Source organism: Tetrao urogallus (genome assembly GCF_951394365.1).
Source record: "Tetrao urogallus genome assembly, chromosome: 7".
NCBI lineage: Eukaryota > Metazoa > Chordata > Aves > Galliformes > Phasianidae > Tetrao > Tetrao urogallus.
The window spans coordinates 8,059,627-8,079,173 of NC_136820.1; the positions used below are offsets into that span (position 1 = coordinate 8,059,627).

The 19,547-nt window shown below is 42.3% G+C and overlaps 2 protein-coding genes across 2 annotated transcripts in view; both read left to right on the forward strand.

Annotated features, from left to right (window-relative positions):
- Positions 1–1,028: 1,028 nt before the first annotated feature.
- GLB1 (galactosidase beta 1) overlaps positions 1,029–19,547 on the forward strand; it is a gene marked incomplete at both ends in the record, with an annotated part of 43,315 nt that continues 24,796 nt past the window's right edge. The window contains 2 exons of the mRNA XM_079538037.1: positions 1,029–1,082; positions 12,956–13,125. Coding sequence (XP_079394163.1) covers positions 1,029–1,082; positions 12,956–13,125 — 224 coding nt within the window. The remainder of the gene's footprint in view (positions 1,083–12,955; positions 13,126–19,547) is intronic.
- On the forward strand, positions 3,834–5,153 carry TMPPE (transmembrane protein with metallophosphoesterase domain; the record flags this gene model as incomplete). The annotated part of the gene is made up of 1 exon (XM_079538622.1): positions 3,834–5,153. One exon carries the CDS (start codon positions 3,834–3,836, stop codon positions 5,151–5,153), a length of 1,320 nt encoding a protein of 439 aa, XP_079394748.1.

Below are 19,547 nucleotides of genomic sequence, written 5' to 3' on the forward strand. Positions count from 1 at the left end.
ATAGGAGGGGAAGGAATGGCATCAGGTTGTGCCAGGGGAGGTTGAGGTTGGATATGAAGAAACTTTTCTTCTTGGAAGTGGGGGTGAGGTGGTGGACAGGCTGCCCAGGGAAGTGGTGGAGTCACCGTCCCTGGAGATGTAGAAGAACATGTGGATGTGGCATGGAGGGATACGGCTATCAGTCGTGGTGATGATGGGCTGATGGTTGGAGTAGATGGTTGTAGAGGTCTTTTTCAGCCTTTATATATTCTGTGGTAAGAAGATGCCTGCTCAGCTGGACAGTATGTTGTGCTTACTCATGCTCATGAAACCTGCAGAGGGTTTGGGGTGGCTGAAACATAGGAATAGGTTTAGAGAAGGGACAATCTTTTGGGTGATTTGGCAGCTGTGTTGAAGGGGAAGCTGAGGGAAGTGAAATTAGGTACACTTATCATACTGCTGCTTAAAGAGTTCTTTGTGCTGTCCAAAGCAGGTGAATTTTGTAAGATGTGGGTAGAGCAAGATGGAGGCAAACGTGGCAATGGGAGGGTGGCTGCCGCAGAGCAGAGGAAGAACGGAGATAGGCCTGTCACTGAAACATAGCGATGTGCACCTTAAAACCAGCTGGAGAAGCTTTTCTAGTGCCTACGGCCATACCACCCTGGAAACGCCCGATCTCGTCTGATCTCGGAAGCTAAGCAGGGTCGGGCTCGGTTAGTACTTGGATGGGAGACTGCCTGGGAATACCGAGTGTCGTAGGCTTCTATTTTTGTTTTGGCGCTGCTGTCTCCAAAGGCGGACGGAGGCTCTGCATTTTCTTTTCTCTTTGCACCTTTTTAGCTGGGAATACCCCCACCTCCGGCCGGCCCGCGCCCCTCTGCCGCACTTTCCCTACTCAGGCGCAGCGGCTCGCGGCCGCCCCTTCCCTTCCTGGTCCGGCCCCTTCAAGCCGCGGGGCGGGGCGAGCAGGGACCGGGTTCAGTCAGCTGACGGCGCCGTGCGCCGGGGCCGAACGCCGCCGGGTGCTTCGCTTCCCGCTCGCTGCCGTCATGCTGCGGCTGCTGCTCCCGCTGGCCGGCCTGGCGGAGCTCCTCCGTGCGGCGGTGAGTCCTCTCGGCTCCTCGCACAGCGGGAGGCTCGCGTGTCCGCTCAGGGTGCCCGGGCTCGGAGGGGAGGTGAATGGCCCCTCAGGTGGCTGCCCCTAGGAAGGAGAACGCTGCACGGCCTTCGTTACTTTTTATTTAATAACAGGGACCTTTGAGCCGCTATCACTGAGTGCTTTAAGCTGGGGGTGCGGGCCAGGCCGGCTCCTTCCTTCCCGCAGCGCCTTTCGTTTCGGCGGCACCCGCGTGTGTGAGGAAGTGAGGCGGCCGCTGCCCGCCCCGCCAGCCCCTCTGCTTCGTAGCTCTCGGGCTCACGCATACCTGGTTTGGGGCTGGTTCTACCCCATCCGCCCTTTAGGTCCATTTTATGAGGAATTTCACATTAAGTGGCTTTAGGGAGGGGGGAGGGGGGGAGCGGAAACGGAGCTGCTGCCTGACACCGCGTTAGCTGATCACATGGAAAAACTGGCTGTTCGTGTGCGTGCTGTGTGAGGGAGCTGTGTTCCGTCCTGCCCCGTTGTGGCACTGGCTCCCTCCGTGTCTCTCTGGAGGGTTGCACAGCTGCCTAACGAAGGCCCGGGCAAATTCTTCGTCCTGACAGTCGCTGTGAGAGCTGGGCTTTGTCACTTGCTCCTTAAGCTTGAAGCAAAATGTGCTCTTATGTTAATTTTTGTTAATTGTGTGACGTGCAGATGGCTAAAGCTATACGAAAAGCAGCATATTTATCCGAGGGAGTTCGGTGACAGTAATTATGGTCACTGAGGGGGGTGGGTTTATGACTGAGTGTTATGAGGTTGTGAAGGTAATGGATGAGGGGGAGCTGACACCAAATTAATGGTCTGAGATTAGTAGATTAGTTTAAAGTAGATAAAATGCTATAAAAATATACAGTGAATTTTAGTAATCTGTTGCTACAGGAGGTTGTAGAAGCAAACAGATTCCAACAAGAAGGATTAGACAATATACATCAGGTTCATAAGTAATGTATATAAAGGACAAGGCAGAGGGTGTGCCTTGGTACGTCCCTAATGTAACAGTTCTGTCTGCTGCAGAAGTAGGAGAGGAACAGCACACAGGCAGTGGCCACAGTTACATTATTCCTACAGACCTTTCTTATTGCTGTTGTCCAGGCTGAATATGGCCTGGAGTCTAAGAGGTCTGTGGACTTGAACCAGTTGGGCATTTCTTATCTCACTAGCTTTATCTTCTGTTGAGGCATTTGTGTAAAACAGCATTATATTTTTTAAGGACAGTGTTGTAATAGCTGAGAGGCCTGGAGGAATTGAGAGCTGCAGCACATTTTCTTTCTTAACCTGTATTTCAGTGAACAACCAATGAAAGAAGGGGTCTTTGTAAAGCTTGATTTAGTCTTCAAAACATAGCAGAGACCTGTCAAAACAGAGATGCTAACATCCCTTTCAGTTAGGGGATACACATAAGCATCATGGCAAACTTAGGTTTGTAGACATCTGGTCTCTAGCTCTCTGTGTAATCTTACAAGACTGTTCTTCTGCCCTAGTTCTGAGGTATTTTTGGTGATAGTGATTGCTTTCTTTTTTTCTAGTTAAATGGAGACCAAAATACAGGAAGTGTTTTGAAACAGTGTGTGTTCCTGTGTGGCTTTAAATCGGGTTTTTTTGATATCTCAGACTCGGTCAGTATTGTATAGTACAAAAGACCATCCAAACACCTATCACCTGTGGTTAAAATAAAACTGTATTTATTTTAAATAGAAATACATGAACTATGCAGTAGTAGAAACACTATATACTCTGGACGAAATACAGATTAAAATGGGGAATTCCAGTAGAATTTATACAGAACGGTTGCTTAGCTGTTTTCTGTCTGGCAGCAGAACTGTATTATCTTAGTACCCTCCTTCCAAAGGAACACAGTACATGATGTTTAAATCCCATTTCAATTTAATTGCATCCTGTTAGGCCAGGGTATGCTGAAATAGGTGTCAAGTCTTAGGAACTCTGCATGTTACAGGAGTGAGCAGGAAGTGAGTAACAAAACACAATGTGAGTTTCACTGGCCCTACCAAGTTTGAGAGAGCTCTTATTCACGAGTGGAGGCAAGGATGTTTCCACGTCCATAGTGTTCCATTATTCTAGGATCACAGCTGCATCTCGTAGCCATTCTGTGGGCATCCCACTGCTGATGTATAAGTTTATAGAGTTTTGTGTTCACTAAGAAGGATATATCGTAATACCTGCTTTTGGGATGGTGCCAACTGCTTGTGAAAAAGAATAGAAAAAGCATACGCTAGTAGCAGAAACAGCTTAGTCATGCTTGTAGAATACTATAATGATTGTTTGCCAATAATTTAATGATTGTTTCCAGAGGTCGTTGCATCAGTGTTGTGATCTATTGCCAAGTGCTGTAAGGAAGTCATAGTGGAGAGAGAATACGTTCAAGGAAAGAAAAGGGGAAGAATCATTGAGGGAAGCAGGCAGAGAACTTGGAAGCAGAATGTCAGGATTGAGTGTTCTCAGTTCATTATTTATCCAGCATGAGGAAATTTCCTTCCTGACATTATGGTAGTGATTCTGTATGACCCAGTATCCTGGTAGTATGTGCAGAATTACAGTCCCTTATTGCAGTCTGGGAAAAAGGGAATGTTTGTAATATTTTAAAACGGCTGATACTGGTTCCTGGTTGCAGGCTGCATTGACCCAAGGCATCCCTTCATAACCACATAATTGCCTGCTGGAGACTCCTACAGAACAGAACGGACAGGAAACAAAGATGATCTCCTTCAAGCAACTGCCCCTTGAGGCAAAGGCTGCAGTGGCTGCAGGAGTGGTTTTCTTCTCCATGATGTTATCACGGAGTTATCTGGCACAACAACTGGAGCTCAGGACGCGGCATTGGCTTCTGAGGCTGCAGATGGCACTGTTTGCTAACACGCTGATGCTTATAGGATCTCTTCATGTTTGGAAAAGCACAGTCACCATGTTTTCCAGGTCTTCAGCTGCCAGCTCCTTCTTTTTCATGCCATGGAAGATAGCCGTCTTCATGTTTCTAGCTTTGGCTCACTCAAGTTTCTTTACGTTGCTATTTCTTGTTGCAGAAGAGCCCTATTTCTTTTCTTTAGCTGCCTACACTTGCCTGGGGGCCTATATTATTCTTATCTTCTTCCTCTTTGCTCTAGGCTCGGTAGAACAAGCTTACAAGTTCTTTGTTGGGAGAGGTATTAAGGCAAACAGCAGTGGTAAGAGCAGCAGAACAGCAGCAAAGCCGGTTTTGGCAGTCATGCTGACTGCTGTACTGACTGTCATTGGGCTGCTAAATGCTTCCCAGCCTCCTACTGTGAATAGAGTGGAGATTCCAGTTCACAAGCTGCCCTCAACAATGAACAACTTAAAAGTGGTCTTGCTTTCGGATATCCATCTGGGACCTACGGTTGGGAAGACCAAGCTTGCCATGATCGTGCGCATGGTTAAGGCTTTGAAACCAGATATCACAGTGATCGTTGGGGACCTGACTGACTCCGAGGCAGAGATCATACGGCCTGCTGTTGAGCCTCTTGGAGAGCTTCATTCTCCTCTGGGAACGTACTTTGTCACGGGAAACCATGAATACTACACATCAGATGTTAGCAACTGGTTTGAGCTGTTAAAATCTTTTAACATTCGGCCACTCCATAATGAGAACGTGAAGATTGTTTCACCGGAGAGCACTGATGACTGGTTCTGCCTGGCTGGTGTTGATGATATTGAGGCAGATGTATTACGTTACTCAGGGCATGGCATGGATTTAAAAAAAGCTCTTAGAGGTTGTAGCAGTGAGCATGCAATAGTGCTGCTAGCTCATCAGCCGATGGCTGCAAAGTGGGCCCTTCAGGAGAGACCAGAAATAAATTTAATTCTCTCTGGTCATACTCACGGAGGGCAGATGTTCCCACTAAATGCTGGAGCTTATTTTCTGAATCCTTTCTTTGTTGGCTTGTACAAAGTTGGGCAGAACACCTTTGTCTACGTCAGCCCAGGGACGATGTACTTTGGAATACCCATGAGATTGGGCAGCAGAGCTGAAATAACAGAGATAATTCTACGTTCTCCTTGAGGAGTTTCCCATTTCATGGATTTTTGCCATCCTTTTTAGTCAGTACATTGGCTTTTTTGCTCTGAAAGAAAATGCTTTTTCAGGAAAGCAATAAGAACGTAGTAGGATGGACTTAAGCAGATTCTGTTAAATCTGAGGAGAAAACACTGTATATCTTCAGCTATGAAACAAATCAGAGGGTGTGTAAAAATACTCAAGAAATTCCTTCTTTGAGTTCACTATTATTGACACTCTGCATTTAAAGATAACGCAGTCACAGAGATGATGCATGTTCTGTGCATGTTTATTGTGTGTCCTACAGCTGCTTCTTGATTCTCTGTTGATTACACATTAGGCAGTCACCTTACCCAATCTCAGACTGGTGAAATTCTGATCTCTTGCAGTGAAATGACACACGCGTGTTTTGCAGAAGGGCCACAGAGTGTCCTCTGAATATCTAAATTCCAGAAGTCTTATGCTAAAAAAGTTATGGGAAAGGAACAATTTCATTTTTATTTGATTGTCTTTGTCCCACTTTGTCTGTAGCATGCTGTGGGTGTACCAGTCTGCACTGCTCACCAGTGCAGGGAGGTGCCAACATTATTTTCTGAAATTCAGGCTTTCTTCCACTTGAGAAGTTGAGGGAAACTGATATTTAAGATGAAAGTAGTTGTCTTTCTGCAGGCATTTTCCCTAGAATAGTTGGGCATTTAGTAATTACTTTCTGAAAGCAGCGGTAATAAAAGCAAATGAAAAATAATATCTTAATTGGCATCATTTCTGTTGCTATTTGAGCATTCACTGCTTTCTGTTGTAAAGCATAAAGTCAAAAGCTGAGGTATTCTGTCTCTTTTTTTCCTTTTTGTTCAGTGTTTTTGGTTTGTTTTTTTTTTTATATACTTAATTTCTTTTGTGAGAGTATGGGAATGTTATTTGAAAAATATGCAGATAAGATTCAATGAGTTAAAGCTTGAACGTTGTAAGGTTTTAATATTTCAAGTAAGTGGTGTCTTCTTTAAGAAGACTAAAGGCTTCTGCAGGTCATTTCTTTGATAATATTAGCAAATCAGTGGCCTGGTTGTCTGATAGGCACATAGCAAAATAACCAACTGCTACAGGATAACGAGGAATTTTCTCTCCATCTTTCCTAGACGAGCTTAACACAAACTAAAATCACTTTGGGGAATATGAGAGATCAGAAAATCTTAATATAAACATTCTTGTTTTCATAGCTCGTACAAGAAAGGTAGGATGCAAATGAATATGAGTACGTTGCAGCTGATGAACCAGTTTTCTTCTGTACAACCTCCTTTCCTCCCCTTCCTCTTTGGTGCAGCTCTGTGAAACGCCACAGCAGCAGAGACTGGCATCTCTGGCTGTAGTCACAGGGAGTCACTCACTCTGCTCTCTGATATTTGGCTTTCTCTTGGGCAGACCTATGTGCCATGGGTCAAAAGTGTTCATTGCTGAGGATGGCAGGACCAGAACTGTGGTTTTCAGTGTTTTCCTGTGTTCCTGTGTGGTCCTGAGCCAGACACACTTCTGCTTTACCCTTCAGCAGTTGTTTTCATTTCGTTGGAGGTGTGTCTGAGGTATATTTGATGAGTGTCATAGGCTTTGTAAATATGAGAAGTTCTGTATGTGAAATTTTGAAGTCTCACTTCATTCATCACCTTGAGCCCTCCAACACTGAGCTAACTACTGACCTACTTTTGTGTCCCCTTCTTCCCTGTGAAAGTCTTGCATTTTTACTCACAAGAATGTTGAGAAACACTGTTAAGAGCACGCTAGCAAATGTATTGTGCACTGGAAGCTTGATGGAGAAGCTGGGGCAGTCAGTCATCTTTTAGTCTGAAAGCAGAACTCGCCCAACTTGCTAGGATCTTCTATTTGTTAGACCAGATCATTCTGTTTCCCAGCACCTATAACTTTGCAGGTTTTTTTCTTCATGCAACAGTATCTGTTTAAGTTTTCAGAAGCTTTCACATATATTTAATACTTCCCCCTGCCCATGCTCTGTCTTTCAGGATTCTTTCCATCAGTGGGATCGTGTAAAATGGTCTTATGTAGAGAGAACCTTGATAGCCTGTAACCCTCTGTCTGTTTATCTAAATGCCTTCATTTAAAAGCTCTGCTCTGTATTCTGCAATGTAGGATGTTCCCTCTAGACCAGCAGTCCTGGTGTACAGATTTTCATTTAAGTTTTACTGGGCTAAGAAGACTAATTGCTGGTTGCCTTAACAGGAAGCTTTTGTAGGTCTGTCTTTAGGTGCTCTCCCAATGAGTTGCTGCTAGTCTGATTTTTATTTTGTTTTCCCTGCTTTTTATTTCTCTCTTCGTTGTGCCCGTTGTGGACCTATCTGCACCAGTCCTGCTGTCACCAAGGTGCAAAGGTAACTTGTGTGTGTGTACTCCTCCATGTATCCTCTCAGGAGCAGATATGGTCATATTATCATTTCAGAAATGCATTGAGTTCTGCCAGTATAATTTAGTTCTTGTTTGGTTTTCTTTAATTGCTTTTGAAAGTTTGGTTACTTGATGATAAGTACCATTTAAAATGTTTATTTCTGTGCCAAAAAACACTTCAAAGCCCACTCCCATTATTTTAGTCTTTTTATTTTAATTACATATGGGATGTATCCTAGATCAGTCTTAGTTTCAGTAGCATGAGGAATTAACCCTTTCTAATATTTCTCAGACAGAAATCCCTAATTGCCCTTCAAGGATTTCTGTATGCATGTTCCAATTTGACTTCGGTGTGTGTGATTTAGACCTGTGTTCAGTATTTCAAATGGAAAAAAACAAACCCAAACTTTGCTGCTTATTTTGTATTTTTTAAATTCTGTTGTAATTTTTGTGTGTGTGGAATGTATTTGATTTGTAGAACTTAACTAAATGAATATATATTTCATCCTACAGTAGGCCAGTTCATTTGGGGCATTGGGTGGGGGCAGAGTTAATCACTGCCAGAATAAAACCAGAATAATATTAATTACGGTATATGATCCGTGGAAAGTGGATTTGGAAATATGTAAATTGTTGTATAATAAATGCTTTAAATGTTGGAATTTAATAAAACTTTATTTAATTAGCAAGAAAAATGCCTTTAATGCCCATTTATTTTGTACTGGTATTTCTTGTAGCAGTTCACACTGAAGAATTTTAACACGCTCATTCTGTTTTTGCCAGCAAAAAACAACTGACTGTAAATCTGACTTAGTTTTGGAAAATCTGACACCCTCACTGCTAAATGAGGCATAGATGAAAGTGGTAAAGGTAAAGTCACTGTTAAGCTTGCCCAGTGCCTGCTTTTATGAAGGTGTATGTGCTGAAGGGGATGAGAGGCAGAGAAAAGATCCACTGTAATGGTAGAGAAAGAGTAGAGTTGTTAGGTTTAGTTTTTTTGGGGGGTGTGTTGTGCTGGGTTTTCATGGCAAGCGAGCAGCAGGAGTGGTTTGTGGTTCTCAGTTTTGATGCATGCACTTGTTGGGTGGAGAAAAAGCCCTGGAAGAGCTATTCTGGTTTTGCATGGTCATTATTAGAGATGCTAGACATAGTCACATGTGGAGGGGTTTGCTGAGGATTTATATTTCACGTTACTGACTTTTCCAAATAAGGAGGGAAAAAAACCTCCACTGTTCTACCAATTTGAAGAATGAGAGATTCTAGGATCTGTTAAATGGCTGATAGATTGACGTGCCAGAACTATGATTTATTTTTTTTTCCTAAGTTGAGAGAAGTACACATTAGAAAACATGGGAAGAGCATTAAGGTTGCAAAACTAAGTACTTGATTTAAGCAAGGACAAATGCTCTGGTTCCTCTGTTTTGCACATGTGTGTATAAGATGCAGCCTTATATCATTGCCTCTGAGGGCTTGAATTTTTGTCTGGCTGGTACTATGGTTTGGTATAAAGATCCAAAACAGTTAGTAGTCAGTAGTTTGCTTACCAAAGTGGAAGCTTTGCTGCCCCATCTGCTATGAACAAACAGGTAATATTCTTCTGTATATCAGAATATTATCAGAAGAATATTCCAAATATTCTTCTGTATATCCACAACCATGAATTTTGACCAAGTCAGACAAATTGATGGTCATCTGTTTTTGTCATGAGCCCTGCACTAGCTGTAAGGAGGAGCTAGAGTTGTGTGCAGACAATAGAGAAGTCCTGCATGATTATGAAGGGAAGTCTGTTTACAGTGGGCAATAAATGAGTTAAATCAGAATAAGTATCAGGGAAGCTTTCCCCCTGCCTCCAGCATATCATACCATGTATATATTTATTATAATATTTTCATATTATATACTTATAAGGAAGGTGGTTTACAGTTACATTTGCAACTTTAAATGGTAACTGAATCAGTGACCACTTTCATAATGAATACTTTCTTTTCTCTGTTTTAAGAAATCCCTCTTTTGCTGCCAGAAATGTCTGTGCCCTGAAAATGGAGCTGTGGGTTCATTGTGCAGTGTCTCAGCACTGAAGTGTCTTTGCCAAAGGCCCCTGTTGTGGATAGTGTGAGTAAGGGGGTTAGAATTCTATCTCATAGGGGAGCAGCTGCTGGAATCATCCTTCTTTACTTCCAGGACTTAGCTAGTTCTATTTGGAAGGTGAAACTGAAAACACTGTATATATTTAGGAAATCACATGCAGCCATCATGTGTGATTCTTTACACTCCCTTCAGTCTTCCAGTTCTTGCCCTGCCAGCCCAGGACTGTATGTTTTCTGTTGTTGTGTGTGAAACAAGCACTTTCATTTGTTTGCTGTTTGCAGAATGCAGTGTGCATGTAAGATGCTTTCTACAACTTTATTTCAGGTTTACTGTGAGGACTGTGACTTTATCGCAGTTGCAACACACTGTAGTTATCTCCTCCCTGGAGTCTGTAGTCCTCTAATGTTTGTTCTGTTATCACACTGAGTTGCTCCTTTTAATGACAGTCTAGGGTTAGGCAGGTTTACTCAGTAATTTCTTCCTCCAGATTTTAGCAATGTAGGTGGTTTCTTTTGTTTGTTTTTTATTCTGTACCCTATCCTTTATTTGTACTCCTGTCCTTTTGGTCTGTGACACATTAAACTGACTCCTTTATTCTGTCCGGTTGCATAAAGAATATACTCTTGGTTGGCAGTGTTGTCCAGCTATTGGTCAGGAGTCTTGATGTTTGCACCCTTGTGCTCACACCTGCCTATTGCACGTCACTTATTCCTTTCACTTCACTTTTTCTGTAGTACAGATTTACAGTGAAATTGTTCACCAGGTAACAGCAAAAAAGTGCTTGCATGGGAAAGTTCTTCAAAACTTTATAGTCTGTTGGTCCCTACTTAACATTTGGGCATACAGTGATAGTGTGGTAGTGGTTGGCTCTTGTGCAGTTGGGGGACACCTTGAGTTGTATGATGGCATCTCTGTTGCCTCTCAGATTTCGTCGCTTTGGCTTCATCCAATCACAGATCAATTAAAGGTCAACCAAGGGATCAGACCAGTCAGCATGGGTTTACGAATGATAGATCCTGTTTGATTACATTCTATAATAGGGTGACCAGCTTAGCGAATGAAGGTAAGGCTGTCGATAGCATCTATCTGGACTTCAGTAAAGCCTTTGACACTGTCCCCCACAACATCTTCATGGAGAAGCTGACTGCCCAGGGTTTGGATGGGCATATGCTCTGCTGGGTGAAACGCTGGCTGGGTGGCTGGGCCCAAGGAGTTGTGGTCAATGGAGTTAAATCCAATTGGTAGCCAGTCATGTGTGGTGTTCCCCAGGGCTCGGTACTGGGGCCACTCCTGTTCAGTATCTTTATCAGTTCTCGATGAGGGGATTGAGTGCACCCTCTGTCAGTTTGCAGATGGTACCGAACTGGGAGGAAGTGTTTATCTGCCGGGAGGTTGAAAGGCACTAAAGTGGGACCTGGATAAACTGGATCGATGGGCCAAAGTAAACTATATGAGTTTCAGTAGGGCCAAGTGTCAGGTCATGCATTTTGGTCACAACAATCCCAGGCAGCCCTACAGGCTTGGGGAGGAGCGGCTGGAAAGCTGCCTGACAGAAAGGGACCTTGGTAATGTACTGATGGACAGTCAGCAGAATATGAGCCAGCGGTGTGCCCGGGTGGCCAAGAAGACCAATGGCATCCTGGAATGGTGTGGTGAGCAGGACTAGGGAAGGAATCCTGCCCCTGGACTCAGCGCTGGTGAGGCCTCACCTCATGTACTGCATTCAGTTTTGGGCACCTCAGTACAGAAAGGGCATTGAGCTGTTGGAGCAGGTCCAAAGAAGGGCAGCAAGGCTAGTGAAGGGCTTGGAGAATATGGCCTATGAGGAGAGACTGAAGGACCTGGGGCTGTTTATTCTGGAGAAAAGGAGGCTGAGGGGAGACCTTATTGCTCTCTTCAAATACCTCAAAGGTAATTGCAGCAGTGCAGGGCTGGTCTCTTCTCACTGGTGACAGGACGAGGGGAAATGGCCTCAAGCTGCACCAGGGTAAGTTTAGGTTGGATATCAGGAAAAACTTCTTTACAGAAAGGGTTGTGAAGCACTGGAATGGGCTCTGCTGGGAGGTGGTTGAGTCACCATCCTTGCATGTGTTTAAAAACCATTTGGATGTGGTGCTCAGGGACGTGATTTAGTGCAGGGTTGTTAGAGTTTGGGTGGTATGGTTGGGTTGTGGTTGGACTTGATGATCTTTAAGGTCTTTTCCAACCCGGGTGATGCTATGATTCAGTTAGTTTGCTAATTGTTAAACTCCATTCTTTGTGTGAGGTAGGCCAAGGTTCACCTGTTCCAGATTAAAACAAGTCAGTGCCCTATAAAAGGTTTGAATTTATGCTATTAAAAGGTGTGTTTTATTTATAGTAGTGTATTGTCCAATGAAATATGGGCTATGTTGGTTTGACTTCTGACATATTTCTGATAGGCACAGGAAACTAACTGATTAACAGTTATTAACCTTAATTTTCACTTCATAAATCCCTACTGACCTGTACTGAAAGGTCAGAAATGGTACTGGAGACAGAACTGCCAAAGATATGTGATGAAAGTGTGAGATGCAAGATGGTAGGGTTTATAAAAATAAAAATTAAAGGTTCTTAAAGGCATGGTGCCATGCACTTAATAAAAATCTGTCTTCCTGTCCTTTTTGTTTTTCGCAAGTCACTTGAAACAAAAGAAGTACTGCTGTTGTTCCCAGCAGTTTGAGTACTAATGAATTTAGGCTCTTAAGGGGTAATCCTAGTGATCTTGAAGTTAAAGTATGTTTCTTTTGTGTCAGAGGTGCAGATTCTTCTGCTGAATTTTCCTGCTCCTTTTAAATTTGCTGTGGGGTAAATGTTTTAGGTGTGCTTAGCTGGAAAAGTATTGAAAGGAGGACTGTCTCTAAAAATGACTGATCTTCATTGATTTATATCAATATGTGAATTCTTTGGACTGATCTAGCACAATATACATGTACTACTAAGTAAGCGTTCAGTCCTGCTTCTACCCGTGCCATGGAGCACTTAGAGCATGGTATTTGTTCCTCGAAAGCTCCCAATTGGCTTTTGTTTCTAGTGTGACACTGAGTTGGGAATCAGTTGTATTTTCCAAAACCTCAGTGAGTGAAGTGTGTTGGCACTCCACAAATTGGTAAATCTCCCCTATCGAATTAGTCATCACTTGCACTGCAAAACGTGTTACTGTGTAAAGATAGCACTATGCACTCAGTTGCTGAAAGTGGAGAATACACGTGGTATCTTTTTGTGTAGTGGTGGACTGTTCTTCATGTCTCTCATAGCAGAAAAAGTTTACATTGTATAACTTTTAAAACTTTCCTTTTGTTTGTATGCAGAATATACCGCAGAGGACTTTTGGGATTGATTATGGCTGCAACTGCTTTGTCAAGGATGGGCGCCCTTTCCGTTACATCTCTGGCAGCATTCACTATTCCCGGGTGCCCCGGTATTACTGGAAAGACCGCCTCTTGAAGATGAAGATGGCTGGGCTGGATGCAATTCAAACGTAAGTAGCTGCTGATTTTCAAAATTATTTGTAGTCCTGGGAGACCCAAAAGAAGTAGTGATGGGGGAATGTTGCTGTTGTTACTTTTTAAATTAAATAGTTTGGTTTTTAAGTAGTAGCTGAGAAATCTCTTGAAATGAAAAGTGGAACATGGTGACCACCTTAGCATGGTCTGGGATGATAGCAGCTAATAGTCTGCTTCTTTGCTATTCAGCAGTGCTTACTGCTTCACAATCCAGGATGCAAATGTGACCTGAAACAAATAGTTGGACTGTGAACTTTGGCAACTAAGAAACACATAATCCTGTCATCTGCCAAAGGACATCATAATCTCATGTTCAGGGGCAGGCTAGGTGAGAGGTGACAGTAAAGTCTTAATTACAGTTTAGATTGTGTTGCCCTGAAGTCTTGAAAATTTAGGGAGAGGCTGTAGAAATATGTATAGCTATTTCACCAGGAGTGTTTAAATTTAGGGAGATAGCTGTGAAATAAGAGCAGTACTTAAAAAAACAAAAAACACCAAACAAACAGAAAAAACAACAGAAACAAACTCAACAGTCAGTTGTGTCTACCAAACCTTCACTCCACATCCTCTCTCTTTCATGGCAAGGAAAGAGGAGTGGCAGAAAAGTGAATATGCACAGTCTTTTCAAGTGATGGTTGCAATTACCATGCGTGGTTTTATTTCTTTCTTAAACCATTACAGGGCTTGGAGCATGTCTTTAAAACTGTCTCCTTTTTTGCTGTGGGCCATTGAACAATGTTGGCTTTGGCAGCACAGAGCCTGTTGTTTGGGGTGGTTTGTTCAGTGGGAGCACTCTGCTTTTTCTCTCTGAAAATCTGTGTCTTGTTTACTCTGTGAGTTTCAGGGCTACTTTGTGCACTTAGTAGTTTGATTAGCAAGGGTTGGTATGTGAAGAAGAGCTGGAGAGGTGGCAAGGAAGGAAAAGAAGGTAGGGTGTTTTTTTTCTTATTTTTTGTTTTTCACTTGTAGCTTTTTTTTTTTTTTCCCTCCTCATAAAACTTCACTGTGCTGTGGTAATGTGGTGACTTTGTTTCTTCATTTTGATTAAACCAAGTAAGCACATTCTGTCTTCCCACATAAATGAACGACTGGATTAAATAACACTCTTGCTCAGGAATCTCAGGACAGAGTTGCAGGAAATGCCCATGTGAATATTTTTTACTGCAATAAAGGTACTCTCAAACAAACCTGAAAATTATATCATCTGATATCTGGTTTGAAGATTAGCCTAGGTCCTAACAGTGGCTCTGTAAGTCCTATGACCCAAAGTATGTTATACTTCCCTTAGTTCTTGGATTTATTTTCATCTTACTGCTAACCCCCATACACCTTCAGTGCTCTCACTTCTTTTCCAGTTTTTTCGAGCAGTTTCTTCCTTCTGTTTTTTTTTCTGTTGCTTGTTTTCATTGCTTCCTTCTTCCTTCTCTCATAAACTCTAACACGAGTGTTTGGGGTGGTACTTTTGGTTTCTTCCCTCTTCCATTTTCCCCATTTTTTTGCTTGTTGGGATCTTTTATTCCTGTGCTTTATTCAAAGCATACTTCTGGTATACAGGAAGGACTGGCCTCTTGGTGTTAGGGTCTTCAAGGCTGTTTATGTTCAGGTACAAAAGATAGGATACAGCTGTGTTTCCTTGAGAAAATGTGACTTGCTGCAGCCTTTGCTGTTTCTAGTGGATCATTAATTACAGGGGAAAAAAAGCTTATCACAACCTCCTTTCCACTGTACAACAGTTTGGAATTTATATTTTTCTCCAAACACTACTTACCTTTGGATTTTTTTTCTGCTATGGTGAAAGTAGGTCTCAAATGTGTATCTTACAGACAAAAGGTACCTCAGAGCCCTGCATATTCTATAAGAATCAAATACATGAATCTCACCATTTGACACTAATGTCTCTCTATCCCTCTCTTAAAAAAATAAAGATTTTTTTGGGTGTGCTTGCAGATAATCAAGCTGTACAGCTCTTGATTATTTGATATGAAGCTATAAATTTCCACATTACTCCAAATAGCTCTGCTGCGATTTTGTGTATTTTGAATAAAATGATTATTATTTAGTTGTGTTTCTGTCTTTTTCTTTTCCTGCTTACTGTTCTGGGGATAAGTGAAAGTATTAGCAAGAGACTGAGATACTAGTTGCATGAAATCATTCTGGGACAGGCAGCAGCAATGCCAGATGTTCTGGCAGAATGTGGCTATAGGGCGCCCTATGTTTGAGCTACCTTTTAAGTCTTTCAGTGGTTGGTGTTATTCCATCCTACCTGGTCTTGAACTCTTCTGGGGCTGGGACATCCACAGCTTCTCTGGGCAACCTGTTCCACTGCCTCATCATCCTCTTTGCAAAGAATTTATTTCCAGCATCTAATGTAAATCTACCCTCTATTAGTTTATAACAGCTCTTGTCCCATACCTACCTCCACCAGAGGGAGTGCCTCTCCAACTCTCCTGTAGGCCCATTTAGGTACTGAAAGGCCGCAATCAGGTCTCCCCAGAGACTTCTCTTCTATGGTCTGAACAAACCCAACTCTCTTAGCCTGCTAGCTCCTTCAGCCTGTCTTAATGGAGAGGTGCTTCAACCCTCTGATCATCTTTGTTGCCCTCCTCTAGACCTGAATATTTTAAGCAGTAACAGAATATGAGAGGATATGAGATCATTTGAGAATATTATAGGAAGCCTGACCTTACGTTAAAGCTGAAAATATTGACATCTAACCCTTCCAAATAGCAGATTGAAATTTGATTATGTGGTGTGACATTCCAGAAGATGAGGTATTATGCCTAGGAACCCCCTCTCTGCTCCCCTCTGCATGCTACTTGCAGAGACATCTGGTCCCCCAACTGTAATTGTCCTTGTTTTCAGTTACTGAACTATGATATGTGAACTAGAAATGGGTACAGTCACAAACATCCGGGTAGAACTGAAAGTTGTGTTTTATCATGGAGGAGATAAACAATTAACCACTAGATGGAGCTAAACATTTACAGGACTGTAGAAATTGAGAAATTTCCTGGAAAAATTAGCAGTTACTTAAAAGTTCAAAGAAATGTATTTATTAGGAAAGGAAAACACCTGTAGAAATTCTATGTAGGAAAGAACTGCTGTTTAGAATATCTTTGCATTAAAAAAGAAGAACCAAGGAGATTCTCTGTCGTTCATGGGATGCAGCACGGAACGTTACCACCAAGCAGGAGGAAAAGGCTGAGGTACTCAGTGCCCTCTTTGCTTCTGCCTTTAGCAGTCAGATGACTTATCTGCAGGGTTCTCAGCCTTCTGAGCTGGAAGACTAGGATGGGGAGCAGAATAAAACCCAATAATTCAGAAGGAAACAGCAACCTACTACTCCACCTAGACTATCACAGATTTATGGGGCCAGGTGGGATCTACCAGAGGGTACTAAGGGAGCTGGTGGAAGTGTTTGCTAAGCCACTTTCTATTGTTTGTTGGCAGTTCTGGTCAGACTAGTCCCAGATAACTGGAGAGACATCCTTGTAGAAGGAGGATCCAGGGAACTACTAACCTGCCAGCCTGACCTTAGTATTGGGAAAGGTCTTGAAGCAGATCGTTTTGAGAGTGAGCACACAGCATGTGAGAGACAGGCAGGTGATTAGGCCTAGCCATCATAAGTTAGTGAAATGCAGGTCCTGCTTGACCAACCTCATCTCATTCTATGACCAAGTGACCCACCTAGTGGATGAAGGAAGGCTGTGGGTATCCTAGACTGAACTAGGTTTTAGTAAGGCCTTTGACTCTTTCCCACACTATTCTCTTGGAGAAACTGGCAGCCCATGGCTTGGACAGATGTACTCACAGCTGTGTGAAAAACTGCCTGAGTGGCTGGGCCCAGAGAGTGGTGGTGAATGGAGTTAAATCCAGCTGGTGACCAGATGGATCTTGATGATCTAGACAAGGGGATTGAATGCACCTTCAGTATGTTGGCCGATAACACCAAGTTGGGAAGATGTATTGAGTTGCTTGAGGGTAGGAAGGCTCAACAGAGGGGACTGGATTGTCTGGATTGATGGGCTGAGGCCAGCTGTAAGAGGTTCAATAGGATGAAGTGCCAGGCAGGTCATGGACTTCAGTTGCAACAATCCCAGGCAACACTACAGGCTTTGGGCAGAGTGACCTAAAATGCACATGCCAGAAAAGGATCTGGGAGTGCTAGTTGACAGCCAGCTGAACATGAGCCAGCAGTGCGTCCAGAAAGGCCAATGGCATCCTGGCTTGTATCAGAACTAGTGTGGCCAGCAGGAGTAGGTAAATGATCATCCCTTTGTACTTGGTTCTAGTAAGGCTGTATCTCAAGTACTGTGTTCAGTTTTGGGCCCCTCACTACAAGAAGGACAAGACGTTCTGAGACCTTGGAGCATGTCCAGAGAAGGGCACTGAAGCTGTGAAGGGTCTATAGCGCAAGTTTTATGGGGAATGGTTAAAGGAGCTGGGATTGTTCAGTCTGGAGAAAAGGAGGTTCAGAAGAGACCGGATCGCTCTCTACAGACACTTGAAAGGAGGTTGCAGCAGGTGGGGGAGTGAGGAGGGGGTCAGCCTCTTCTCCCAGGTGAATCTGATATCACTAGAGAGAATGGCCTCAAGTTGCACCAGGCTAGGTTCAGGTTGGATATTAGGAAACGTTTGTTCTCCGAAAGAGTGGTAAGGCACTGGAATAGGCTGCCCAGGGAGATGGTGGAATCATTGGCTCTGGAGGTTCAGTAAGTGTGTAGAAGTGGCACTGAGCAATGTGAGCAGTGGGCATGGTGATGATGGGTAGACTGTTAGATTAGATAATCTTAGAAGTTTTTTCCAATACTTAGTGTTCCATGAAAAAAAACCACAGTTTGCTTTTTCTAAAACTCATGTAATTAAACTAGTATGTATAAAGTGCTATTTTGTTACTTATGGAAGGAGTACAAGCTGTTTAATTTTATAAAGGGAGGGGGGGGGACACACAACACAAGTATTACGGAGAGAATTATACTGTGTTTTGCAGTGGCAGAACTGTTGTTGTTTTGCCCATTGATGTATTTCTGAAATAGGAGAAAAAAGTTTCAAAGAAAAAGAAGGTTATGGGCTAAAGCTTACGAATTGTATGCAAGTGGAAATTAAATTTCATTATTCAAATATGGAAAAAATACTGAGCTTCAAGTTTGAAAAAGGAATGTGGCATTTCTTTATATGTTCATTATTCTTACAGTAGTAAGAACCATCAATTTATACAGTGGCATATAGAAATCATACTTTGCTAATGCTAATAATTTTGAAGTTAAATGATTTGAAGTCATTGCTAGCTGTAGAAAATAAATTCATGGATTTGAGTGTATTAGAATTTTTAAAGCAGTCAAAGATGCTTTTATATTATCATTCATTTTTTAAGAAATGAATTTCAAATAAGAAAGCATTTCAAATACATTTTTCTCTTAACTTTCTTTACTAATATATTTTTTTTAGCCTTGTGAGGCATAAAATTGTGGCTTTTATTTTAATTTTTTTTTCAATTGGTTGGAAACAGAAATGCTGAGGTACTGACAGGCTGACTCCTGTTCTTACCCCTGCCATCAAAATGGTTCCAAAGAATGTTTATCAATCAGGTGATAGACGCTTTATATATAAAAATATAAATATATATATATTAAAAAAAAAATCAAACCTTGGGACATAAAATTGTGTCTGGAAGAACTTTTCAACTTTTTTCCATTCTGACTATAAGGGATCTTGTGAAACCCTCATCCCCATCTCACTATGTTAGGTGTTCAGATTTATCATCAGAATAAGTTCCTAAAACCCTCCAAGGAGCATATTTTTATAAATAACAGGTTTCAAGGTGTGGCTAAATTACAGTTAGAATGCTTTTCTTACATGAGCCTATAATTTCCTTATCAGTAGGAATAGCTTATGGGGCAGCCTGAGGAGAAAGGACTACAAGCAATTATTGTCTTTCTGTAGCACTCTTTCAGACAATGAGAAACTTACAGGGAAGTTAATACCAAGTCATCTTTATTTAGTTCAAACAGAGGTATTTTTTCAGGGAATGAATTGCTGCATAAGCATGCCTGTTAATGTAACCCAGATAGAGTTGTCTCTTTTGCAGTGCTGATGATTTGTAGTCATGTGGTAATTTCAGTAGAACCTACACACCTTTTTTTCTTCTGTTAATGCCATTCTGTTAATGTCATATGTCCATTTTAAATTTTTATCTTTGCCTTTGCAAGGGAGAAGAAGAAAGTGATAACTCTTAATTTTCGTGTTGATATCAGGCCATGTTGCTGATTAATTACGAACATGTAGAAACTTGAACATGATTGCTGATGGACTTCCACTTGCCCCACCTTTGCCAATCAGATGGCAACAAAAGCTTTGGATATAGCTTGACTTAACAAAGAAACATGGCATATTTCTC